This window comes from Maniola hyperantus, chromosome 15 (genome assembly GCF_902806685.2).
Source record: "Maniola hyperantus chromosome 15, iAphHyp1.2, whole genome shotgun sequence".
Classification (NCBI taxonomy): Eukaryota; Metazoa; Arthropoda; class Insecta; order Lepidoptera; family Nymphalidae; genus Maniola; species Maniola hyperantus.
In genome coordinates this window covers 5918078-5944237 of record NC_048550.1, presented here as the reverse complement: position 1 = coordinate 5944237, position 26160 = coordinate 5918078, and the positions used below count along the sequence as shown (strand labels likewise).

Genomic DNA, 26160 nt, shown 5'->3' with positions numbered 1-26160 from the left:
CGAGCTTTAGAATGACATTTCGGCTTTGTAGAGCGTTGTCTCTGTCACTCATACCTATATGACGTTTTGTCGGTCTCAACGACAGAGACAACGCTCTACAAATCTATATCTTCTAAAGGTCGATGTACATTATTTTCTGCCGCGTACTGTATATGCAGGCGATGGTGAAATCCATCGTAAAATTAGTATTACTATGGCGAAATACTTTACTACAACTAGTAGGTATAGTCCGCGACAAGTTGAGATGGCAATCGGGATATGAGGCGAGGGGACACCCCGCACAAACGCACTTCACCCGCGCTCGCCCATACCGGGTTAGCGCAGGGGCTGTGCAGGTGTGACGGGCGTTCCCTCCCCGATTGCCATTTCGACCTGTCACGTACTATAGATAGGTAGGTTATTTGAGTATCAGAACAATAGTAATCATTAGCGGGTCAATGTGTTTCCTAACCCAGTTCCTTTTATTTAAATAACTAGAAAATGTTAATGCAATCCTATTGTTTTACACATATAAAAGCAAATTGTCATTTCGAATCTTGTATTTGTATCAGAGGCCCAAGTAAGTTAGTCTTATCTCTACTAAATTAAAATATTTATTTATTTAAGCTATAGTAGTTATTGCACTCTATTTATATAGGTAAGATTTTGTCTCTTTAATCTCTTTGATAGGATTTTGTTAACAATATTGGCTAGTCACGCATTATCCAGCATGAGCCGCAACAAATGAATCTTAAGTAGGTACCTAGGTAGTTACTTTAAACGCGTCTTGATCCATCCGCATTTCTCTGGTGGACTTTCAACTGAAAATTTTGCCACCATAAATAATTACATAAAATTAATAGTAACTTCTTCTAGAATTCTTTCTTTATGTTTAGTTTTTAATGGTCACTAAACCCACAAATGTGCAAAAACCGCTAGAGGCACATTTTCCAGTACTGAAAGGACACGAATGATGGCAGCAATATGAGGCGCTAAGTTATAATTAGCAAGTAAAGGTCACATCAGCGTCGACCTCTAGGTACCTTATTTTCATCAGCATTTCTTTGATGGTCCCAATACGGCTGAATCTTGGTGTTGACGCTAGAATTTCACTGAATACTGAAACAGTTTTGGAAAATGGAAAAAAAACGTGTCTTGCAGGTTTTCTGATAGTTGGTATACGATAACCAGAACCTGAGAACTTAAAATCAATCCCATCTATTACTTTACTAAGTATTTTTTAACTTTTTTTTCAGAAAATGCCTCCACTAGTGGACCCAACGCCAAGTGGAGTGCTCTTCGAATCAGATACCCAAACCGCTGACTTAGGCTTAGCAAAAGATGTGTCAGTGCTAAAGAATGCAACGCCAAGGAAATATGAATATGTCTGGTTCAATATATTCTGGTTTCTTTTTTTGCACACAGCCTCACTATATGGCATTTACTTGGCTTTAACGTCGGCAAAATGGCAGACCAATGTTTTCGGTAAGTCTACTCCGAATAGTAGCGTCGCGTAGGGCCGGTGATGCACCGGTACGGCTCTGAGTGCGATTTTTATTTGTTTACTTTACACTAATTTACGGTGCGGCTCGACCGGCTTCAGGAAGCCCGATGCAATCAACACGTCAAAGCCGCAAACAATATCATTTTTTCTTAATAATATCGAATTTCGAATTTATTTATTAAAAATGACATTTTCAGCAGTCATTTCCGTAACCTGATACTGAATGATGGCGGCTATTATCATGGGATTAGGCTTAGTATCTTCGATCTACCACCACTCGTACTGTGCTATTGTAGCTTTTTGCGTCACCTATAGGTACCAGTTAGTTACTAGCAATTTGGACTTTACCTTTTATTTCTAGCATTCGCTGTCCATCTGATGTGTGCTACTGGAATAGGAGCTGGATCACATAGACTATGGACGCATCGAAGTTACAAAGCAAAAACGCCTCTTCGCACACTTCTAATGCTTTGGCAAACTATGGGTTTCCAGGTAGATATCTTATTTTGATTACGATTACATTAAAAAAGTCAGGTACCTATACATAAATATATAGGTACCTGACTTTTTTAAGGTACCTATTGGGTATAATAGTCTAGAAGACTTCTATGTAAGATCATAAAAGCTTGACCATACCTAGATTTTTTTTCTTGAATATAAACCTTTTGTTTATGAGACAAGTTATTCACACCACTACACGTCCTAAGGTGCTGTTTATACAGCGGTGACGTTACGTGAACACTGAACACGTCATATCTCCTGTTTAAAAGTTAGGCGTGGTAGTACCCAAGCTCTGTCACTAACACATATCTCTAGGTATGTTTCACCACTTTTTGGGATTTGCTCCATTTCTGTATGGAACGTGCCTAGTTTTATGGTTCCGTACACGAAGAGAGCCAACGAAAGCCTATTACTGTCTAACCCTAAGACTGACCCTAAGACTCCGCTGTCCGTCGGTCCGTCCGTCCTTCCTAATACCTACCTATAAATACCTACTAAAAATTTCAAAATGGCCGCCATGAACATTCTGAAAAATTAAAAAAGTTATTTGTTGTTATTTGAACCCTTTTGTCATTTTATATCTCTATCCTATCTATCTGTAGTTGTGTCAGTGTGTTTGTGACATCGTACCTCTCAAACGGATGATACAGTAGTTTTATTTACAGGATAATATTTTCGAGTGGGCTCGCGACCATAGAACCCACCACAAGTACGCGGACACGGATGCCGACCCCCACAACGCTGAGCGGGGTCTGTTCTACTCGCATATGGGCTGGTTGTGCGTCAAGAAGTTACCTGAAGTCATTGAAGGAGGGCGTCGTCTCGATCTTACTGACCTATATGAAGATCCAGTCGTCATGTTCCAGAAAAAGTGAGTTGATTCCGTTCTCAAATTATATTGAGGATGGCTATGGACTATATTTTAATATGTAGTTTGTTAGTAGTAGTTTGTAAGTCTAGAAAAGTAAGCTGGTCCTGCTATATCATTGTTTTAAATCAGTGTTTTCCAAGAAACGTATTGAGGATAGCCATGATTCAATTTTAGTACTTTGGCCATGAGACATCATAATAATGTAGAAAGACCATAAATTGAGATAAATTAGCATCTAGGTAGGTATACATATATCTAAGAACTATTTCAAACAAAAATGTAGGCATTTAATGAAGCTGACAAAATTAATATGACACTTGGACATCAAGCTATTGTAAGCAAAAACGAGTTGCAGTCCGTAAAAAAATTCGTGCCGTCCCATCTTAGGCCACATCATCAATTTCCATCAGGTGTGATCGGTGTCAAGCGTGCGCCTCTATTGATTTGAAAAAGTAGCAAACCAATAATAATTTTCCATTTTAATGCAATAAGAATCACTACCCATAATATAAATGTGAAAGTGTGTTTGTTTGTTGGTTTGTCCTTCAATCACGTCGCAACGGAGCAACGCGACGGTTTGACGTGATTTTTTGTATGGGTACCTATAGTTAAAGACCTGGAGAGTGACATAGGCTACTTTTTATCCCGGAAAATCAAAGAGTTCCCACGGGAATTTTAAAAGCTACGCGAACGAACTCGCAGGCATCAGCTAGTAAAGATATACCTAAGTAAAGATCCAACGAAATAAAAAACTATTTAATTACATATTTTAGTCAGCTTTTAGTCAGTTTTTTTTTTAATTGAGAATGTTTCTCAATAATAAAAAAAACAACATCAACTAGGTCGCCGCCTACGCCGCTCTAAGTCAAAACTATAACAAGATTCCATACAACAGAACTAAAATTCTTATCTAGCTCTACAATTGTATACGCGCCGAAGCTACAGAAACAATATTAAGTAAGTATATTTCTCCGCAGGCATTACATGAAGATGATGCCGGTGCTATGCTTCCTGTTACCGACGGTTATCCCTGTCTATTACTGGAACGAAACGTGGCTCAATGCATTCTTGATACCCACTATTCTGCGATATACCATTGGCATCAACGTTGTTTGGAGCGTTAACAGCTTTTCTCATGTCTTCGGATACAGGCCTTATGACAAGTAAGACTCTTTGAAATTGAACTATTAGCAACTTTATAAATTGTGACCTGCTCTCTCTATATTTATTACTAGCGGATACCCAGCGTGTGCTAACTATGCTAACGAAATTTATAAAAAAAAAAATCTTCGCATTATTGCCTTTCTAATGAAACTGGTTTGGGGCACATCAGTGGGGTGGTTTCAAAGTCTATAACGGACATAGGTAGAAACATTTTAGTGTGTCATATTATATTAAGATATGATACGTTCTAGATGATGCCCGCGGCTTCGTGCGCGTGGATCCCATGGGAGTTCCCATTTTATTTTCCGGGATAAAAAGTAACCTATGTCAGTGCACGGAATGCAAGCTACCTCTATACGCCTCTTTTGAGGGTCTTTAAAAATCGGTTGAATGGATGGATCTATAAAAAAACTCTGTCCATCCCCGCAAGCTATCTCTACCAAATTTCATCAAAATTCGTATCTATTATAATATTAGAAATGTGGAGTATGGAAGTATGGATTCCGTATGGATTAAAGAGATCCGATCGTGTCGGATTTCCATCCCATCGGACTATGAGAATAAGGACATAGAAAGTGCACCTGTGAAATGCGCACACACATTGTGCTGGCTGAGCACATAAGGCTGAGATCCTTGACCACTTTGACCACTTTGACTTTGCTCAGACGAAATGAGACAGATTTATGTGAGAGATATAACTCTGTCTCGTTTTAACTCTGGTAAAGTCAGAGTGCGCTCTATAGATCTCACCCTAAGGAGGATGGATAATAATAATAATCTCTTTAATGGTAGGTCGTGATAATGAGTAATATGATAATATCGTTCAAAGGTCACTGAACCCGCGGGAGAACATTGCGGTGTGGATGATCTGCGTGGAAGGCTTCCACAACTACCACCACACCTTCCCGTGGGACTACCGCGCCACTGAGCACCCTCTGCTCAACATGCTTACGCCCACTATCGTGTTCATCGACGCTATGGCTAAGGTAAAATTAATTTATAACTTTGAAACGCACTGCCTAATATTATCCCAAAAAACTCCCATCATTATGTACAGCAACTACAAGCTTAATCTGCTATAGCCCGCCTCAACTAACAAATCTGTATGATTCAATATGCCAGATACCATATAAAATTTTCTGTTTTGGCTGATTAGAGCATAATATTATATTAAGCTAGTAGTTCCTTGTATATCAATGGTTTGAGGAATTCCCCACAGTACCTAACGGCTGTTTTTATATCCAACATAGCACCATTATGTGATTAATGGAAAGTGGCGACCCTCAGCAATGAGCGATAAGCAGAGACAGATTACCAGCTTTTGCCCTCGACTCCGTTGGAAATTATATAATAACATTATAAGTAGATACACCTATTCCTAAGAAATTGGAAACGCGATCGACCTATCACTCACTCAGCCCAGGCAATGCCTGAGGCAATGCTGACGAAATCCGAATGCACTTAGTCAAAACCTATTTTTTCTTGAAGTTTTTACCCATCCCAAATACGCCAAACGCGCCTTAACAAGTTTTCACTTCAATAATACCTAATTTATTCGGTTTCAGATCGGACAAGCTTATGATTTGAAAATGGTTACCCCAGATATTATAAAGCAAAGGTCACAGCGGACTGGCGACGGAACACATTATCTTTGGGGCTGGGACGACCCCGAGTTTACGGAAAAATTAAAAGCCCGTTTCAGCACTATTAATCATCCTGAAAGGAAAGACGGGAAAGACGCTTAACCAATGTTGACACATCTCATCAAAAATAAGGGTGCTTACATACCCATTTACACACCACCTAGTGTTAATATTGGCAGTACTGGTAGACTCTACTACCAGTAAGTTAAGTTAGCAATAAAGTTTTATTTATGTAAATAAAAAAATTGAAATTAATATTTTTATTAATATTGACTAGGATAATCCACACTTTTATACTAATAATTACTATAATAAATGCGAAAGTGTGTCTGTCTGTCTGTCTGTTAGCCTTTCACGGCTCATCCGTTCAACCGATTTTGAGGAAATTGGGTACAGAAATAGCTTGCATCCCGGGGATTGACATAGGCTACTTTTTCCCGGAAAATCAAAGAGCTCCCACGGGATTTTTAAAAACCTAAATCCACGCGGACGAAGTCGCGGGCATCATCTAGTGTGTTATAAGCGCTTCCCAAGTTAAAAAGCTTATTTATCCATGAATTTTTCGTTATACCTAGTTATATGTTACCGAAAACTTTAACATGTTTCAAACGATCACCCCCCGTTCTGCCCTTTTTTAAAACGAAGTTTAATGGGACAAGGTTCAAATCTTTTTCGATGTCGCAGCTGGCATCGTAATAAACGATAAGCGAAAATCAATACCGTCCTCTTCCATTAGCGGGGTATAATTAATGCAATGCAATCATGTACTTACTGGTACTTTGCCGTACATGAAATCGTAATGGGGCCGTGGACGGAAAAATTTCAATTCGAAGGGTTTTTTATTCGAATCGAATTCATCACTAGCCCACTTTTTACCATAAGCACAACCAGTACGACAAAGCTTTGTTGCGGCTTGCGGCGTTATAAATAATCGGTGTACCTACATGAGGCTGGGGGATGCTCCGCACACTCGCTCGCCCGCACCGGGTTAGCGCGGGGGCTGTACGGGTGTGCGGGGTATTCCCTCCCCGATTGCCATTTCAACCTGTCGCGTACCTACTATACCTACATTAAACCGCGCCATATATGAAATTGGAAAACCGCGCCAAATTGGAAATTAGGTAGGTATGTAGTACCTACCTACTTTGGAAGATACCTACTTAGGTTTGTCCATATTAGGGAAGAACTACCTACCCGTTAGGATGATGCTCTTGACTTCATCCACGTGGATAAAGGTTTTTAATACCGCGGAAACTTCAATTTTCCAGAATAAAAAGTAGCCTAGATAAGTGTTGATTGAGGGTTTAAATTATATCCATATATCCAAACTTTCACGATTAATAAAATTATTGCGATTATGATAAGGTCAAAGACCAACGTTTTATTTAAAATAGGTAATAAATCACACTTTTCGATGGTCGGTTGTTGTACTTGTATGATGATAATATACTTAGTGGTGATAATTTTTACGCGAACTTAAAACGCCGAGTTAAAATTAGGATAATTCGTTCTAGGTACATACTTAATACTTAAATGGAAAATTTATATAATATACATAACAAATTGCGAGGGTAAGGAGATTCAGCTCGAGATGGCGTCTAGCCGATTTTGCAGAAATTACACGCAACTCGCTCTAGTGATCCGGTTCGAAGTGCGGGCTTTGCACTCGCCTACCCTCACATTACATCTAACCACCGCATTCAACCTCCCTGTGGTCTTAGAAATGGGAGGACCAGGAATCGATTTCTGTACAGGGTCAATGTGCGAGATAATTTCTAAATTGGAAGAAAAACATCGTGAAGAAAACCTGTACTGCATGACTGAGAGTTCTCCATAATGTTTTCAAATGTGTGTGAAGTCTGCCAATCCACACTTGGCCAGCATGGTGGACCATGGCCGAACCGGCAAAGCTGTGCCGCAGAGCGATTTAGCATTCCGGTGTGGTGTAGAAACCAAAGAGGTAAGTATGGGTTTAATAAAAACTACCATACTCTGTCCAGATTAACTCGCTTCCATCTTAGACTACATTATCACTTATTAGCAGCTGAGATTGCAGTCAAGGGGTTTCTCAGTTCAAAAAACCCTTCTCATTCTGAGCGGAGACCCGAGCTGGTAATGAGCTGGCGATGGGTTGATCATGATAATGTGAAATTGGCTCCGATCTGGAGGCTTCGCCCGTGCTTATTTTTAAATGACACTTATTTTTAAAGTGAGTACCTACCTAAGGTACTCACTTTAAAAATAAGTCATGTGTTACATTTTAAGCAGGTAAAGACACCTACGTTTCGAAACGCTAAACATTTTATAGGAAAAATAACATCAAAGAAAATCGTCCAGGTTCTACCTATCGTCCTTTACCAGATTTATGCCGTGAAAGTAAACATATGTGAAGGGAATGAATGGCAAATCTTCCGGTCGGGTTACTGGAGCGAGGAACGAAGATTTTATTTAAAAGAGCTTCACAGGGACTGCTTTGATTTTTCCAGTTCGTTGGTTGTTCTCATTTCTTTGCGAAGTTTTTAGGGTTCCGTACCTCAAAAGGAAAAACGGAACCCTTATAGGATCACTTTGTTGTCTGTCTGTCGTCGCATTTATAATTTTATTGAAGTACTAGCTGACCCGCCCCGGCTTCGCTCGGGTGGAGTATTTCGGACTGGGAGTGTCATCGTGAAGCCGTTGCTTGATACCTAAAATATCAATTCACTATCAGAAATTCTAAAATCCCCACGATTTAGGACTTTAGTACTTTGCAGCATCAGGATTGAGGAGTTAAGATCCGAAGTTCAATGATGTAGCCTATGCTTGGTACCTAAATTAATATTGCATCATCCGCAGTTACTGAAACATTATAGTTTAGGAGTGCTGTACCCTACATCATCAGGGTTGAGGAGTTGGGACTTGAGGTCTGAGAATAAAGTCGTTGCTTGGTACCTACAATATGAATTCACTATGAACACTTCCTGAATCTTGATAACTCAGGCGGGCAGTAACCCGTGCAGCATCAGGATTAAGGAGTTAAATCCAGAATTTTTTATGTGACCACCACGAAAACTTTTTTTATTGATTTAAAAAAAAATTGCAAATCGGTCCAGAAACCTCGCAAAAATTGATGTAGAAAAAAGAACCACCTCCTTTTTGACAGTCGGTTAAAAACCGATGACCTTGAAATATTTACGGAACAATCTTTAAAATATCCCCTTTCTAACAAATAAAGAATGAATGAAATCGGACTACGCGTTAATGAATTACAACTCAGTATACATTTTAACTTTCATCCACTCTCCTACGGGAACCATGCTGAATTTCGGGATAAAAAGTATCCTATATTCTTCCTCATAGTATGACCTCAAATCGTACCAAGTTTCATTGGAATCCATTCAGTAGTTTCAGCGTGATGCGCGGCAGTGATACAGACAGACAGACAGACAGACAGACAGACAGACAGATAGACAGACAAAAATGAAAAAAATTACAGTTTTGGGTTCAGTATCGATTATAGAGTGCCCTCGAAAAAAAATTTTCAAAATATCTTCAATGTACATAATTTGACCTGTTACAGTTTTATTATAAGTATTGATATTGATGATTGATGATTGATGATTGATGATATTGATAGATTAGTGTAGATTATAGTATATTTAGGTGTATATAGGTAAATAGGACTAGACGTGCTTGTGATATTAGGTATTGTGATACGAGCTATATGTGATTGTGATAGGCTTGTGGTATTGTGATACGAGCTATACCTATTCAAATTTTAAAAGTTGGCACTGCATCTCGAGTGGAGCCTCGTTGAATTTATTTGTTAGGATCATTTTTAAATGTTATGTAAATAGGTTTAAATGGTTGCTTACTTCAATAACTACCTATATTATGTTATAAATAAGCAACTCTGATACGCGCTGAATCGTTGCGGTATAACTTATCACTGATAAGTGATACCGCAACGATTCAGCGCGGCTCTAACAATTTCAATTGAAATTGCCCGTCGACCGCTCTATGCACTTATGCTGGAAAACTCGGATGGAAGTTCATTTCGATTTTCGCCTACCCACGACCTTAGCGGCGCGGGGAAGGGAGCGGCTTGCGAAAATCGAATAGTTTGTGTACCAATGTACCTACTTACGGCCTTGATACTAAATATCTTACTTAGGTATATAATATACTATTCTTACTTATACTTACTTAGTACTTAAAGCCTCTAAGCAGAGCTAGTTACCCCATAACAACAACTGGTAATGGACCACAATATTTTTAGAAGCATGCTCGTAGCTGTTATTTTACCCAAAGGTGCATAAAAATCTACTTAAGAACTTACGGCAGAAAATATTGTACATCGACCTTTAGAAAGATAGCGGTTTCGTAGAGCGTTGTCTCTGTTGTTGAGACCGACAAAACGTCACATAGGTATGAGTGACAGAGACAACGCTCTACGAAGTCGAAACCTCTTTTTAAAGGTCGATGTACAATATTTCCTGCCGGCTACTGTACGTAGGCTTAGCCTCTGCCGTTACCGGTTACACACACAAGCATACGACTTTGTCTTCACTTTTTAAAATACGAATGTATACTAATGTATGAGCCCAAATGGCTTACTATATGTGCCCCAAAAATGCAGCAATAAACATTAAATGCAAATAAAAGATAACTCCCTCTTTCCGCGATTGCAACGAAGTCCAAAATGGCGGAAGAGTGAATCCGATTACAGCAATAGCGGTTTAAATTGCTCTCGGTCATGAAAAACGATTCTAGGACAACTCTTTATTGGAAGCGGATTAAATCTTTTGTGTGGAATATTTTTAATCAAATCGTTATCATTTATTTGAAACACAATAATTCATGAGTATAGAGGATCATGTTCCAGAAATAAGTACTTATAGGCGTTAGGTACCACCACCAGGTTAGCGCGGGGGCTATGCGGGACGTTTCCTCCCCGATTGCCATCTCAACCTGTAGCGTACTACACCTAACTAACATGATTCAATTTTTTTAAATTTTTCGCTCCGTAAGAACCATCCTCGTACTTCAAGGAATATTATAAAAAAAGAATTAGCTAAATCGGTTCAGCTGTTCTCGAGATTTGCGATGACCAAGATTTGTGATTTTTTATATTATAGAAGATAGGTAGGTAGGTACCTACCTACGTTTTGGTACAAATACAAATAGAGGGCAGACTCCAAACCGGATCAGAGTGGAGCGGGCGGCACGTAATTTCCGCCAAATCGGGTAGACGGCATCATGAACTAAGCCCCGATCCCACCTCAATTTGTTACATGTGACGAGGCAGGTTTACTGGATTTATATTAATAATCTGTCTAGACATTTTCACTTCTAGGTATTTATTTTAAAGTAAACATTTTGAAATTGCAAAAGGCTAAGAATAAAATATTAAACTAAGAATACTTAAACGTAAGTAGCCGTAGGCCTACTAATAGTGTGTAGCTATTATGTATGGAGAACTCTCAGGCATGCAGGTTTCCACACGATGTTTTCCTTCACCGTTAATGCTTAAAACCGGCGCGGAGTAAACCAAATCTTCTGCTTAAAACGCACAAACCTCCGGATCCCGGACTAGGAGGCCGACACGATCTATTATTTACTACCACTTAGGTATATTTTAATATAGATAACGGTTACATACCACGATTATGGCGTTTTTATTACGGGTTATTTTTAACAACCTAAATCTACGCGGACGAAGTCACGGGCATCAGCTAGTTTAGAATAAAATTCGTAATAAAATGCTAGGTCCCAGAACCGTATAAAGCTACAAAGGTCATCGACATAGGAATGCAAAGTAGTACTTAGAAATTCTTTGACAAAGGTACTGTGTAACCGCGTATGAGATAGTGATAGCACGACGTAACGATGAATAACACGACAATTATTACCATTGTTTAGTAGTCAATAATGGTTTTTTATGTGAAAACAAGTAAATAACTCATGATACAATACAATTACGCCACGAATTCTCAAAGTTTGTTTTGCAACTTCTTGTATGTATTTTTGAAAAAATAACCAGTTACACGATAAGGGACAAAAAATAGGTTAGCTGCGTCTCTGTTCATCACATAAGTAACTTTATCAGTGCTCTCTTTTTAGTGCGAATGAGAAAGCAAACGTTCCTGCATCTACCTTTATTACTCTATCTACGGTAGGTAAAAAATGTTTCTTGAAAAGTTTGCTATTTTGACGTATTTGACAGATAATAGTTACATGACAGCTGTCAATTCTGACAACAAAAATGCAACGATTTATGTAAACAAAAACAACTGAAAATAAATTCTCAATTTCTTTGATTTGAACTTATCAAAGTGCTGTTATAACGAATTTACAATCTAAAGTCACGCAGAAGATAATTCGGAACATTTCTAATCACGCATTTGGAGTGGAAAAATAGGCGAACAAAAGAGTTTATTGCTCGCTCTAAAATGCTGTCAGCCCTGATAAAGGAACATCAAACTAAACAAGCTGCCCAAAGAGTTGTACAAGGTAAATATCACTATATTATTTAACATCCGTGTTAATTTTTACAGCATTTTATGTATACCCTTACTTGAATTCCATGTCCTTAACTGTTAACGATGCTCTTATCGGCCATATCCTAACCTGTCCTGTGAAGTTGTCACACACACCAATTTTAATGTCGGAATGGCTATAATAAGGAACTGTTATTATTAAGGCAGGATATTGGTGTATTCGGAGGCTGGGGAATCGCTCCCTGGCAAGCACCAAAACTTTCGGAATTATGTGCGCTTTATGAAAATTAAATATCACTTGCTTTAACGGTGAAGGAAAACATCGTGAGAATTCTCCATAATGTTCTCAAACGTGTGTAAAGTCTGCCAATCCACACTTGGCCAGCGTGGTAGACTATGGCCAAAACCCTTCTCATTTGAGAGGAGTCCTATGCTCTGTAGTGAGCCGGTCATGGGTTGATCATTATGATGATGATTATGATTGGTACATGATAGCAAAACAAGAAGACCAATCTGAAGTTTATTCATAGCAATTTATCATCGACCCATCTTTGTAATGATCTACCCCTTTTTCTTTTTGAATAGCTTGTGTTCTCGTAAAAAAAATATGTAAAAGCACTTAATTAATTGATATAACTACTAATTCCTACACTTCTACTTAAAATACTATTTATTTTGCAGAACAAAAACGCAAAGAATGCATTGCAGCTGCAAATGATTTGACTCAAGCGCTTGTAGATCACTTAAATGTTGGGTAAGCATGAATAATATTACAAGTATTATGCTACTGAAGTTGTAAGATCTCTGATTTTTTTTCTAGACAGTGCCTGCACGTGCGACTTTGTCCACATGGATTTAGGTTTTTAAAATTCACCATGGGAACTCCTTGCTTTTCCAGGATAAAAAGCATTATGTCCATCTCCAGTATGCAAGCTGTATCTGTACTAAGTAAATGATGCCCACAACTTCATCTATGTGAATTTAGGGGTTTAAAAATCCCATGGAAACTCATTTATTTTCCGGGGCCGAATTAAAATCTTGAATTTACAAGTATTTTCTTGTGAGAAAAAGTAACTGATGGGATGATTCTTTCAATATTACAGAGTAGCTCAGGCTTATTTGAACCAAAAAAAATTGGATGCAGAAGCAAAATTACTTCACCAAGGAGCTATAAACTTTTCCAAGCAAACACAACAATGGTTGGCACTAGTGGAAAATTTCAGTAGTGCATTAAAAGAAATAGGTGATGTTGAGAATTGGGCCAGGAGCATTGAGAATGATATGAAAATTATCACAGACACTTTAGAAAGAGCATATGAAACTACACAAGAAAGCCCAGCTGGTACTAGTCAATAAGGTAATTGGTATAGTTCCCGGTAGTTAAATAGTCACACTAGCGTCTGATCTACGATGCGAGCTCGCGCAGGTATTGTTCCTTGTGCACTGTGTACGGATGTATTACTCATACTAATGGAGGTGCGGCGCGCGGGCTGGTGTGTTTCGCTCCCTCGCGTCGCACATCCCACTGACGCCTAAAATGCTATTGCGACGCCTCTTGCGGTTAACTTCAAGAACGACTATTTATTTGGCGCGGACTATAATAGGTGTAATAAATTTGTTAAGAATCATTTTTGTTTCAATAAGCTATTAGTTATCAAATAAATCAGTATAAATTATATCATTTCAATTATTATTTTAAGTCCTGTAACTCTACTAGAAACATACAATAAACATACAATACAAAAAATTTACGATTTCTACACATTCTTACATGCAGTTAAAGTGAACTCTGACCTTATATCTATGGGTGATTTATGGATTCATTTGATTTTGGTGATACAAGAGAGGCCCGGCGATGGGGGTGTCTGTTGTGCTGTGCATTCGTTCGTCAATCAACCTTTTGCTTCGCGCGCTCCTTTTAAAAACTAGTACCTAGGTTAAACCATATACCCATTCGCCCGCAGACACATCCTCGCCACTGGTCTTACATGAAATAAAATACCAAAATTAAAAATATGGTCATTTCTGTAAATAACACCTCAATTTAAGAACTATTTCAATCACGATTTTTATAGTACAAGTAGACACGGCAGAGATACACGGCCACACGGGTAACATTGTTGTGCAATGTGCCTAACTGGCCTAACTCCAGTCTAGGAACACTATGAAAGAGATAGCAATACATTTAGATGCATTTAAACGGTGACATTTTAGTTTTGAGATTGTGTATGAGATTGCGATGTTAGTTCCGATTTTGGCCACGCGCCAAAAGATTCTTGTTGCACTTGTACTTTCATTATGACATTTCTTATTTCAAAGTTCGATTCGATCAGTATATATAATGTACTCTGTGGATTCGATTATTCGTCTGTGGTGGCGATTTGATTTTGTGAAGAGTAGGCCTTAAAGGAGTGTTATCCAGGGCCGTAAAATAAATTTAAAAAAAAAATTTGTGAAGAGTGGAGTGTATTGCTAATTTTGAAAATTAAAATTATTTATTTAATAACTAAATAGCAGTTTAATGTTTTACATTAAGTAGGTACCTACTCATCTTTTACCAAGAGAACTAACCTTAAATAGCCGGTAAGTTCTTAACTTAAAAAATATTAGGTTATAATATTCTAAGCATACTGGTTATGACTTTATCCTCCTATTTGGCGGTGCAGGGTTTGATCCCTGTCACGCACCTCTATCTTTTTGGAGCTATGGGCGTTTTACGAATATCACTTATTTTAACGATGAAGGAAAACGTGGGGAAACTTGCATGCCTAAAAGTAAAATATGTACGAAGCCCACCGATACTCACTTAGCCAGCTTGCTGGGCTGTGGCCTAAACCTTCATATTGAAATAACTAGCTTATGCTCGCGACTTCGTCTGCGTGGACTACAAAATTTCAAACCCCTATATACCTTAGGAGTTGTATTTTCAAAAATCCTTTCTTAGCGGATGCCTACGTCATAATAGCTATCTGCATGCCAAATTTCAGCCCGATCCGTCCAGTAGTTTGGGCTGTGCGTTGATAGATCAGTCAGTCAGTCAGTCAGTCAGTCACCTTTTCCTTTTATATATATAGATTACTTAAGTACTCATGTGTAATGTCACCAGATAAAAAATGTCTACAGACTCAACACCCAAAGTTCTTTCCATTCAAAGTCATGTCGTCCATGGATATGTAGGCAACAAGAGTGCTGTTTTTCCTCTTCAAGTAAGTATTTTTATAAATTAACTACTACATCAAACTACTGATACAAATTTGCACCAACTCCTATTTTCTGAACCAAAAAGAGCTTGTTAATAATTTTATTTTTTTCTGTAGGACCTCCTACCTACCTACTTAATACCTGATGTTTAAAAAAAATTATGCAGTCAAAAAACCGTTTATAATGATGTACTAATTTTTATGACCTAAAGCCTGAGACCCAGCAATTTGTAAGTTATGTTTGACCCTAATGTTGTTAGAAAAAAAATTTACTACAGAACACGATAAGTTAAGATGGCAATTGGGGCACGAGGCGGGGGGCCGCCCAGCACACCCGCATGTCACCAGGGCTCGTCCTAACTGGGTTAGTGCGGGGGCTATGCGGCTGTGCGGGGCGTTTTCTCCCCGATTATGATTTCAACCTGTCCCATACTATACTTAAATACAAAATACAGGTTTTAGGTTTTGAAGTGGATGCCATCAACACAGTACAGTTTTCAACACACACAGCTTACAAGCATATCAAAGGACCACTTCTCAGAAATGAAGATCTTGAGGAACTCATTGAAGGGTTGAGGTTAAATGAAGTTGACTATTACACCCATTTCTTGACTGGATATTCCAGATCTCCTGATTCGTTGAAACAAATTGCTCAAATTATCACAAAATTGAGAGAGAAAAACCCCAATCTGATTTATGGTAAGTCCCCAAATCACTGCTTTTAACAATTTGACTTCTATGTAGTATGACATATTGCTGTGGTAGTGGTTAGTATGTTAACCTCCTCCTCAGGAGGTTGGGGGTCAATCCTGGGCTTGCACCTAGCTCTTTAGCATGGTTGACTATGGCTAAACCCTTCTCATTCTGAGAGATCAATGCTCCGTCACTAGCTGGCGATTGGTTAATGATGATGACGTAGTACAACGCACAAGAAAGGTAATTCTGAAAAAAAATTATTGCAGACTGCAACTCGTTTTGCTTACAACTGTATGTCCAGTGAACTAATAAACTAATATTGAGAGCTTCATAGAATACAATTTTTGTTTGAAATAACCCTTGGATTTAGTTTTTGAAAATCCCATGGAAACTTTAATTTTCTGGGATAAAAGTAGCCTATGTCACTACCCAGGTCTTAAACTATACCCGTGCAAAAAATCACGCCGAGCAGTTGCTCCGTTGCGACGTGATTGAGGGACAAACCATGGGTAGTGATGTAGTTGAATGGTTCTTAATAAAAATACAGAAGTATATCTGTATCATTTTGTTACCTTTTTACTGCTGAACATTGAACAGACATGTTGATTTACTTTCTCTATGTGCACTGTTGGGATATAAAACATCCTTCCCATTTCTATTTTTGGGTTCCGTAACTCAAAAGAAAAAACGGAACCCTTATAGGATCACTTTGTTGTCTGTCTGTCTGTCCGTCTGTCGGTCGGTCTGGCAAGAAACCTACAGGGTACTTCCCGTTGACCTAGAATCATGAAATTTGGCAGGTAGGTGGGTCTTATAGCTGGTTTTAGGGGAAAAATCTGAAAACCGTGAATTTGTGGTCACATCACACAAAAAAAATTATATTGTGGTCATAAACTAATAATTAGTATTTTCAATTTTCGAAGTAAGATAACTATATCAAGTGGGGTATCATATGAAAGAGCTTCACTTGTACATTCTAAAACAGATTTTTATTTATTTTTAGGTATAATAGTTTTTGATTTATCATGCAAAATGTCGATAAAATACGATTGTAATACGGAACTCTCAGTGCGCGAGTCTGACTTGCACTTGGCCGGTTTTTTTTACATCACCTCACTGAATAAATATGCATCTTCTAGGTTTCCATCTAAAGCACTATCACCACTTCACATTTTCATTGCAGCTGCCAGTGCAAGTATAATACATATATTAGGTACATATGTGTGAATTTAGCTGCAATAAATTAAAAAATTACTATGGTTTTTTTAATTTATCCTGTAGCTAAGTATTAAATAAATACTTGCCTCCTTATTTCCATATTTAGCTCTTGATTATATATACAAGTAGGTAAGTATGTCTTGAGATAAATTGCTTTGCCTCCACAAATAAACAAGGCCAATATGATTAAACATTGTAATAACAGCCTTGACTGCAACTTACAAACTAATCATGTTTTGTTGTCGGTTTCCAATTATTTTGTAATTCGAAAAGTGTGTATTTTCCATACTTAAATACGTTATTGAGTATCGTTTGCTAACTCACTTGTTGATGCCCGCGACTTCATCCGCGTGAATACCTCAGTACGTATCGGTAGGTGTTAAGATTTTTCAGTACCTATAAAATATGTTACTCTCCAAATATTTAACTAAATTCATGCAAAAAAAACACGTCGACCCGTTAGCTCTCTTGCGAGGTGCTTGTGGAAGTGATTTACGTACTACATGTAGATACTTACTACTATCTATGGGACATGACTCGAGTATCTAATTACATATTAGGTAAAGATTTCATCATCGTCGTCACCATTATCAACCCATCGCCGGCTCACTACAGAGCACCGGTCTCCTTTCAGAATGAGAAGGGTTTTGGCCATAGTCTACCATGCTGGCCAAGTGCAGATTGGCAGACTTCAAATACCTTTGAGAACATTATGGAGAACTCTCAGGCATACCTACTGGTTTCCTCACGATGTTTTATTTCTTAAAACGCACATAACGCCGAAAATTTAGAGCTGTGTGCCCTGGATCGAACCTCCGACCTCCGATTAAGAGACGGATGTCCTGACCACTAAGCTATCACAGTTAAAGATTTACTGCGATATAATCTGCAAAAGAGCAATCAATGAATAAAATCTTTATGTGAAACTGTTAAAAACTCACCCTATGTATAGACTCTCAATGTTATCAAGGGAAAAGTAATCTTAATTCTTAACGCCAAGATAGTATTGTTTGGACCATAAACTATTCAAACAACATAAAAGTTAATGAAACTGTTAATATTATTGCTTTGCTTTTTAAGGTTATTAGCTTTTATATAAATCTACATGCACTTTATTACCTACAATATAGTTACAATATTAACTATTGCACCTCCTTAGGGGTTGCATTTTCAAAAATCCTTTCTTAGCAGATGACTACGTCATGATAGCTATCTGCATGCCAAATTTCGTCCTGTAGTTTGAGCTGTGCGTTGATAGATCAGTCAGTCAGTTTGTCAGTCACCTTTTTCTTTTATATATTTAGATTTTCTTATTTCCTTTTACAGTGTGTGATCCAGTGATGGGCGACAACGGTAAAATGTATGTACCAGAGGATATCTTACCGGTATACAGAGATATAGTAGTACCCCTCGCAGACATATTAACACCCAACCAGTTTGAAGCTGAACTGATGACCGGGCTTAAGATGCAGGACTTGAACGGAGCTCTAAAGGTCATAGATGCATTGCATGATAAAGGAGTAAAGATAGTGGTCCTGAGCAGTACAGATTTGGGAGATGGGGAGAATATTATTGGTATTGCCAGTAATAAAGGTATAATAATAGTGCTATTTGATCTGTTTAGTTTGAAATATTCAATTGTGACGAATACGAATCTGAAGGCATAGGCGCCATCTCCACGGGCGAGGAAATTGCAACGAGTTCGACTTGCTATCGCCGGTGATAGGATCACCCTGAGAAGAATTATAAAAGAAAAAGGTGACTGACAGACTGACTGATCTATCAACGCACAGCTCAAACTTTTGGACGGATCGGGCTGAAATTAGACATGCACTTAGCTATTATGACATAGGCATCCGCTAAGAAAGGATTTTTGAAAATTCAACTCCTAAGGGGGTGAAATAGGGGTTTGAAATTTATGTAGTCTACGCGGTCGAAGTCGCGAGAATAAGATAGTTGGTCTATAAGAGTTGTATCGAATTTGGTGGCACGGCGAGACTATCGCCGCGATCCTCTTGTGGCGCCTGCGACTTTTATTAAAAGTCGTACATTTCTAATAAAAGGAACTGTATGAAAGACAATGTAGTGTAGAGCTTGACAGTGATCTGTAAAATACCATTACCACTATTATAGGTTAAAAAACTTACTTAATATAAAATATATTTTCACACCTTCAAGCATTTCTGTAAAAAAATAGTTGATGACAAATTTTAGATTTTTAAACTGTTCTTTATAACAGTAAGCTTTTTTGGTACTAAATATTAAATTGAGTTATGCATGAAAATATTTTCAGAATCCTGTTACAAGATCGAAATGACGAAACTGAATGCAAATTTCACGGGCACTGGAGATCTGTTCGCGGCCCTCTTTCTGGCGTGGTTCCACAAAACTAATAACAATTTGAAATTAACCCTTGAAAAAACTATAGCGACACTGCAACACATTGTTAAAGACACTTATGAAAAAGCTAGAGGTTTGTTACTTTTCTTTTTTCTCGTAGATAAGGTACTGAGGCCACACAATGCGTTTCCGGTGCGTTGCGGTGCGGTGCTACGTTTCCGCTCCGGCAGAAAGTTATGGCGTTTCACTGCACCACCCCTCCCCGCCTCGTCTCTCAGGTCCCAAGTCCGTTGCGTGTGCGGCGCGGCACCGCACGAACGTCGTAACGCATCGTGTGGCATTGTACAGCGATTTCTATGTAGGATGACGCAGCGGCACTGCTCAGGCGCTTACGACCACTATAAGCAGGTCGCAGTCTTGATTTCAAAATAGCTGGCTATTGTTTGAGTGCGTAGTATTTACAGATACAATTGGTGTCCCATCTGATTACCGATTTAGATCAACTACGCCTAACTAGCAAAATCGACTGATGAAAGTGTGCTGTCATGTCACCACTAGTTCCTACACCACTGTCAATGAAGTCGATAATAAGACTACAATCTAAAATATCGTTTCCAATTTCAGCGATTCACACTTCTGGAAAAATCCCGCCAGCTCTTATAGAGTTAAGACTAATCCAGAACAAATCCACTATAGAGGATCCCAAAATAACTGTCGAGTCTACGAAAATAAAGGGATAAATAAATAAAGTAGTACCATAAGTGCAATGTTTTAAGACAATAAATATTAATTTGTTATTTCGTTACTATCTACAAAGTCTATTCGATATAAGCAATATATAATATTATGGATGGATTTAGGGACACATTGGGGACGATTCTCTTGTACACATTGTCTAAACTAAACTAAAATGACACGTCTAAATCTATTGCTATCCCTGTCATAGTCCTGCTTGCGGAAAAGGATAGCACTAGATTTTGACCTGTTAATTTAGTTTAGTTTAGAGAATGTGTACAAGAGAATTAGCCCCATTGTATTATTTATTCAAATTATTTATGTCAAAGATACAATCTGGTATAGTATCCGTAAGTTTATATTATTCGATTTCGTTATCGCTTCGCATGACGTTAATACAGAAGATTGGTTAACCTTAGGCCTTAGCTGGACAATATTTGGGTGATTATAACTAATGGATTACGAAACGTTTAGAAATACCAAACCCAAACTTTTGTAGTGTAAGCACGGCACGGTCTTTTTAAATATTAAAGACTTCTTTATTTTTAAGGGTCTCCTAAATTTTGAGAAATTGATCCATAAAAATTTAAGAGACCCTTAGAGCAGTTACGCACTCATCCGATCCGAGTCCGTGAAAATACGGATATAAAAAACTCTGACCGAACTCTACCTATATAGTTGCTTACGCACTAATCCGATCTCTGATCGAAATCCTAGCTATACAGTGGATTACTTTGACATATCTACGTTATATGTCAAATTTGAATCCGAGGCACATCCGAGATATTTTCACGGTTGTCGGAGAGAACTCTGATGACGGAGGTCGGAGTCACAGTGCGTAAGTTACCATACAAGTATTTCTGTGACTACTTCGAAACGTATTTTCACGGATTCGGATCGGATGCAGTGCGTATTCGCCCTTAATATTTTATAGTTTTATTTATATACTTAGTTATGTTTTTTTTAACATAGCGATTTGGAATTTCGCGTAAATGTTATATGTACTGCATTTTGCGTAGCAGTGTACGTCTTTTGATATTTTGCGCTTTTGGCGTTGTGCGTCTAAACGTAAGGAAAACATAATAGAAGTACTTAGCTGAATAGTTGATTAGGCCCAATTTTATAACATTTGAATTGATACAAGCTAAGCTTTGTGTATATGTAATAATGGAGTCCCTATTGTATTTTAATATGAAAAGACAATAATTATCTGTCTTATCACAAAAACTTTAGGCGCAACTAAAACAGACGCTTATGCCTAATTTCACCAAGCAAATTAATCATGGTTTAGTTAACATTCTTTGTCATCTGCCAAACAGGGATAGCATTTCAATGTTTAACTAAACATGGGTTAAATGATTGGTGAAATTGGGTCTTAACCTCTCAGTTTCATACAACTCCCGAGTTTAACGGCGATTTAAACCGCGCCTTAAGTTTTTGTAACCCTTATTTTTAACCTTTGTTATAGCCCGAGAGCCCGTAGCAAATTTTGAGGTGTATAACAGTTGAAAATTGGTATGGTGGTTTAACAGATGAACGGTGTACCAACATACATCTTGTAATGTCTAAATCTGTAAAGAATCTGCTTCATTTTCAAATAATTGTACTTGCCTTAATTTTTGTTTTGCTTTGTATGTCTTTTTCTGTAATAATTTTGTGGTGTACAATAAAAGTATATTCATTCATTTATAACGCATAATGCCTCTATACCATGCTACGTCGAGGATGCCGTATCATGACCAGGGTTGGCATTGGTTTAAACCAAGTTTTTGACAAATATTTTAAAAAGTGTTTTAAGCATTTCTTGAAATAAAATAAAAACATTTTTAAACATATTTTTAAAACAAAGCAGAATCTTTTTTCTTATAAAAAGTTATTTTCCAACCCTTACCTTGACACGGTGGCGGCGTCCGTGCACTGGTGATGTATCCCTGCTATAAAGCAGAACGTTACAATTTATAAACTTTTATTAATATATATATGTATATAGCTGTTCGTGCTGATTCACTGACTGACTCACTCATTGATCACCTCTCCTGAACATTTTTGTATGAAAAAAATATTTTTCACTGATGGTTTCGTATAGAGGACAAAAATTCATTCGGAGGAAAAATACGTAGAGAGCTGATGATTGAGGATTTCGGAGATGGGTGAAGAGTACGCTTAAGGTATTGAAGATAGGTGGGGGGTGCTCGAGCAAATGTCACTCGAAACGTCATCCAATTGGCAGTGAGCTGAAAAAAAAAATCAAAATAGCGAAAAAAAGATGGCCGCCATACAAATTTCGTCGGTATCCGTCTCGGAGAGTATAAAAGATGGAAGAGTGGTTTCTTAGCAAAAGATGTTCAGAATCCGAAAGTCTACTCGATGAATAGAAAAAAAATTCAAGATGGCGGAATTTATTTTTCCGTACAAAATATATGGACGACCAAACTATAAAAAAATCTTATTCAAGACCAGGTCCGCGTTTTGCAAAAGCAACGCTGCATGCTCGCGGACCACTTCAGTGGTCCGCACACCCACGCACCCTACTAGTTGTTTATAAAGCACCTCCTCAAAATTTACCACTCTCGGGTATTATGTAGTTTAAGTTATATGCAAAAGACCAACAAAACGTCTTCCAATAAATAACAGAATAAGGATGGTCTGTGATATTTTAAAATTGTTATAATTTAATGTGATTTATTTTTAATTTGGACACCAAATTATTTTTATAGTTAGGTTAGTTATAAGTTTCACTGCAATAAACATATTTTATTCAATGTGCAATAATTCTTTTTTTTTTAAGGAAAATTGTCTTTCATCTGTCACTTCATCATACATACAATACAATACTAATCGGCTCAGTTCGTTTTGAATCGCGCTTCGTCGACATTACAAGATAATATTATTTTGGTTATTGTAGAAAATACTATGGCCAAATTATCTTTTTTAACAGTGCTAAATAAAAAATAAAATACATAGTTTCGTAGAAAAATCGTGTAGGTAACAATTTCAGACCTAAGGGCCGTCCCTAAAGCGACTTTTTTGCAGCGATAGCCGTAAAAATGGTCGCGAAACAGTACAGATAATGCTGGCCCTTGTACCCTAGGTAAGCATTCAATAAACAAATTAAGATAACACAAAAAAATTATTCATGGAACCAAAATTCAATTAAAATTAATAATATTGACTCTCTAATTTTGTACTTGAACTCTGGTTTTATAAAGGTAAATAGAAGAAAGCATCAATATGAACAGAATTATATGGAACACCCAGAATATCGAATTGTAGTACCTCAATACGACAAAAGTGTTCTTAATGACGAAACAGGGTGTCAGGTAAAGAAGACAGAACAAACGCATTATTGAAAATCCTATGTCCCATGGCAGCTTCATCTGGAAATAAAAAACTTAATTTTTGCTAAATCCTAACCAATGGCGCCTATACAGACCTCTCACATTATCAAATATGGCGTACCAAAATTGAATACTGAATGATTTTACAGTGTTATATTTCAGCAAGAAAAATACACCTGAAGATTTTTGTTTATCATTTAACAAATTAAGTAGGTACTTCCCTAAGTTATTGATCGGATTTTAATTTAAACACACCATGGCCTGGCCTGGCCATACACGATCAAGTTTACAGCGGACTTGAAGCGGCGTCCAGTAAACCTGACAGTGTATGACTATCAGTTGACTGTCCGCTTCAAGTCCACTATAAACTTGACGATAAACTTGATTAGTCAGCCTTATATTGTAAGTGTAGACAGGAACCTCACCAGAATTAAACAATTCACTATCATTAAAAAATGGTCACCCATTTAACTTTTGCACAATAAGGCCACTTAAAGGGCCTTAATGTTTTCGCATGGTTTTTGTTTTGAACTTATACTTACTGAGCCAGATGTATCATAAAGATCGGCGAATTCGGCCTCGAGATGCACGTAGACCCACAGCGTGCAACCAATAATGAAACGAGGCAACGAAGGACCCGCCCATATTGTCCATGCCAGCATAGAAAATGCACTTCTGTCAATTAGAGAATACTAGCTGATGCCCGCGACTTCGCGTGGAATTAGATTTTTTAAAAATCCCGTGGGAACTCTGATTTTCCGGGGTAAAAAGCCTATGTCACTCTCCAGGTCTTTATCTATACCCATGCAAAAAATCACGTTAATCCGTTGCACTGTTGCGACGTGATTGAAGGACAAACCAACAAACAAACACACTTTCGCATTTATAATAAAAGGGTACTGATTACTTTGACCACAGAACGATTGCATAGAGCAGTGGTTAAAAACTTAAAAGCAAAGGAACAAACGTATCATCTAATATCGAGTGATTGCTTTAACACCATCAGAGGAATCGCCAATATGTTCCGGGATTTAACCCCTCTTTAATTTATAAACTACCTACCATATTATATATCCCAAAGTTTTGTGTACTAGAGTCTCAGGTTATGCAGATGAAAGTCCAGGTGACCCGCCTGCTCGTTAGCTCGCCATTTTTATTTTTAAAAAAATCAAGTTTCCATGTTTTTAATAGGTAAGGATATTGCATGAAAAGTAACCATTCAATAGAGAAGGGATACAATACAAACCATTAATGCAACTAAACATACTTACAGCCGCACTCAGAGTCGCTTAATCGTTGCTCAAGTTTAGTTGAAACGAGACAGAGATGTCTCTCCCATAAATCAGTCTCATTTTAACTCAATCTTAAGTACCTAACGATTAGCGACTGAGTGCGGCTGTTAAATACTTACCTCACTTCCTTATTAGATTTCAATGACGCTTTCTGCGCATAAGCCCAGAACCAGTAGCGTGTAGGCATGTCCCAGCCGCGCATAGTATCTCTCATTTTAGGCCCCATTACCACCGCTTCATTGTCAAAACATTTTATCATGGAGAAATTGTATTTCTCCTCTAACGCCAGCTCCGTTGAACTGGCTCTGTTAATTACAAAATTAAAAGTTATATTTGACGTACCTACTTACAAAAAAAGAGCTCTAACTTTAAACCTGTGCAGGGGGTGATTTTTCAATTTGGTGGTGTGAACTGTGAAGTAACTATTGAGACTGGACAAGCGACGGGGTAATGCTGCAACGCGATTGGATCGACATTCAAACTTTTTGTTTTCCGCACGTTATTCAAGAACCTATGCACAAACATCGCCTCTCTTTCTCTTTTTACTTGATTTTTTAAACTGCGCTATACAAGAGAAATGGTTTTTCTAAAATCTAAATGGATAGGTAGGTAGGTACCTATTTGTAAATATCAAAATTTGAGAAAGCGAGAAAACTTAGGTAAACCTGAATCTTTTTGGCCCGAGTGTGTTATCATCAATTCGGCCACGTTCCAATTTCCTGTCGATGCTAAAATGGTATAATGCGATAGGTATGTTAGTATCCCAGTCTAATCGACTGTTGTCAGTTTCACACATTCTGTATTCTTCAGGCTTACGAGGTGGTGCCTGCGTGTAAAGGTCACTAACACAGGACTTGGTCAATGGAAGATACATTATATCGATGCAACGTCTACTACACTCGCGACTTGCTGCTATGCTGTGAGGAGATCAAAGACCATTTCCACTAATCTAAGCGGTGTAGCGGGTAGGCTGTGCTATGAAGATGCACCGCCGCGAGGAAGATGCGCGACTCGACTAAGCAAGCATCGACGGTAGGGAGAGTATGTACGGCGCGCCGCCACATCTGCACATAGCTACATCATTCGCGTATCCGTAGCTCCCAGTCATAGCCCTAATCCACGTTGCACGCATAGTCGTAGCACGTATCCGTTCACATCAACAACATAGTTTCGTTTAACCCGTTTCCACCAATGCAAACG

The 26160-nt window shown here is 38.0% G+C and overlaps 4 protein-coding genes across 6 annotated transcripts in view; 3 read left to right on the top strand and 1 right to left on the bottom strand.

The window, feature by feature from the left end:
• Positions 1–538: 538 nt before the first annotated feature.
• LOC117988730 (acyl-CoA Delta-9 desaturase-like) lies at positions 539–5917 on the top strand. Of its 2 annotated transcripts, none has more exons than XM_034975909.2 (7): positions 539–559; positions 1236–1464; positions 1845–1975; positions 2650–2855; positions 3833–4018; positions 4849–5005; positions 5585–5917. In XM_034975909.2, the coding sequence occupies exons 2-7, from the start codon at positions 1239–1241 to the stop codon at positions 5762–5764; spliced, it is 1086 nt and encodes a 361-aa protein (XP_034831800.1). In that variant the 5' UTR covers positions 539–559; positions 1236–1238; the 3' UTR covers positions 5765–5917. The 2 variants fall into 2 exon arrangements, with proteins under 2 accessions (XP_034831800.1, XP_069359335.1); XM_069503234.1 differs by lacking the exon at positions 539–559 and adding an exon at positions 568–637.
• A 5972-nt stretch (positions 5918–11889) lies between these two features.
• Blos1 (biogenesis of lysosome-related organelles complex 1 subunit 1) lies at positions 11890–13817 on the top strand. Its single transcript, XM_069503201.1, has 3 exons — positions 11890–12154; positions 12823–12895; positions 13245–13817. Exons 1-3 carry the CDS (start codon positions 12094–12096, stop codon positions 13495–13497), a joined length of 387 nt encoding a protein of 128 aa, XP_069359302.1. The 5' UTR covers positions 11890–12093; the 3' UTR covers positions 13498–13817.
• Positions 13818–14566: 749 nt separating this feature from the next.
• Pdxk (pyridoxal kinase) lies at positions 14567–23102 on the top strand. Its single transcript, XM_034975910.2, has 6 exons — positions 14567–14724; positions 15248–15347; positions 15797–16040; positions 18582–18848; positions 19549–19728; positions 20220–23102. The coding sequence occupies exons 2-6, from the start codon at positions 15255–15257 to the stop codon at positions 20333–20335; spliced, it is 900 nt and encodes a 299-aa protein (XP_034831801.1). The 5' UTR covers positions 14567–14724; positions 15248–15254; the 3' UTR covers positions 20336–23102.
• Positions 23103–23471: 369 nt separating this feature from the next.
• LOC117988980 (lysophospholipid acyltransferase 7-like) overlaps positions 23472–26160 on the bottom strand; it is a 36594-nt gene continuing 33905 nt past the window's right edge. For both annotated transcript variants that reach the window (XM_069503426.1, XM_034976279.2), the window contains exons 5-7: positions 25080–25265; positions 24211–24343; positions 23472–23707 (exon numbers count right to left, since the gene is read on the bottom strand). In XM_069503426.1, the coding sequence (XP_069359527.1) occupies positions 23507–23707; positions 24211–24343; positions 25080–25265 (520 nt within the window). In that variant the 3' untranslated portion in view covers positions 23472–23506. The remainder of the gene's footprint in view (positions 23708–24210; positions 24344–25079; positions 25266–26160) is intronic.

Bases quoted from the DNA above. Each gene is read 5' to 3' on its own strand.
- LOC117988730 (XM_034975909.2), top strand. From the start codon at position 1,239: ATGCCTCCACTAGTGGACCCAACGCCAAGTGGAGTGCTCTTCGAATCA. The intron at 2,856-3,832 runs GTGAGTTGATTC...ATTTCTCCGCAG, and splicing joins GTCGTCATGTTCCAGAAAAA to GCATTACATGAAGATGATGC. The intron at 5,006-5,584 runs GTAAAATTAATT...ATTCGGTTTCAG, and splicing joins TCATCGACGCTATGGCTAAG to ATCGGACAAGCTTATGATTT.
- Blos1 (XM_069503201.1), top strand. From the start codon at position 12,094: ATGCTGTCAGCCCTGATAAAGGAACATCAAACTAAACAAGCTGCCCAA. The intron at 12,155-12,822 runs GTAAATATCACT...TTTATTTTGCAG, and splicing joins TGCCCAAAGAGTTGTACAAG to AACAAAAACGCAAAGAATGC. The intron at 12,896-13,244 runs GTAAGCATGAAT...TCAATATTACAG, and splicing joins GTAGATCACTTAAATGTTGG to AGTAGCTCAGGCTTATTTGA.
- Pdxk (XM_034975910.2), top strand. From the start codon at position 15,255: ATGTCTACAGACTCAACACCCAAAGTTCTTTCCATTCAAAGTCATGTC. The intron at 15,348-15,796 runs GTAAGTATTTTT...TACAAAATACAG, and splicing joins GTGCTGTTTTTCCTCTTCAA to GTTTTAGGTTTTGAAGTGGA. The intron at 18,849-19,548 runs GTATAATAATAG...AAATATTTTCAG, and splicing joins TGGTATTGCCAGTAATAAAG to AATCCTGTTACAAGATCGAA.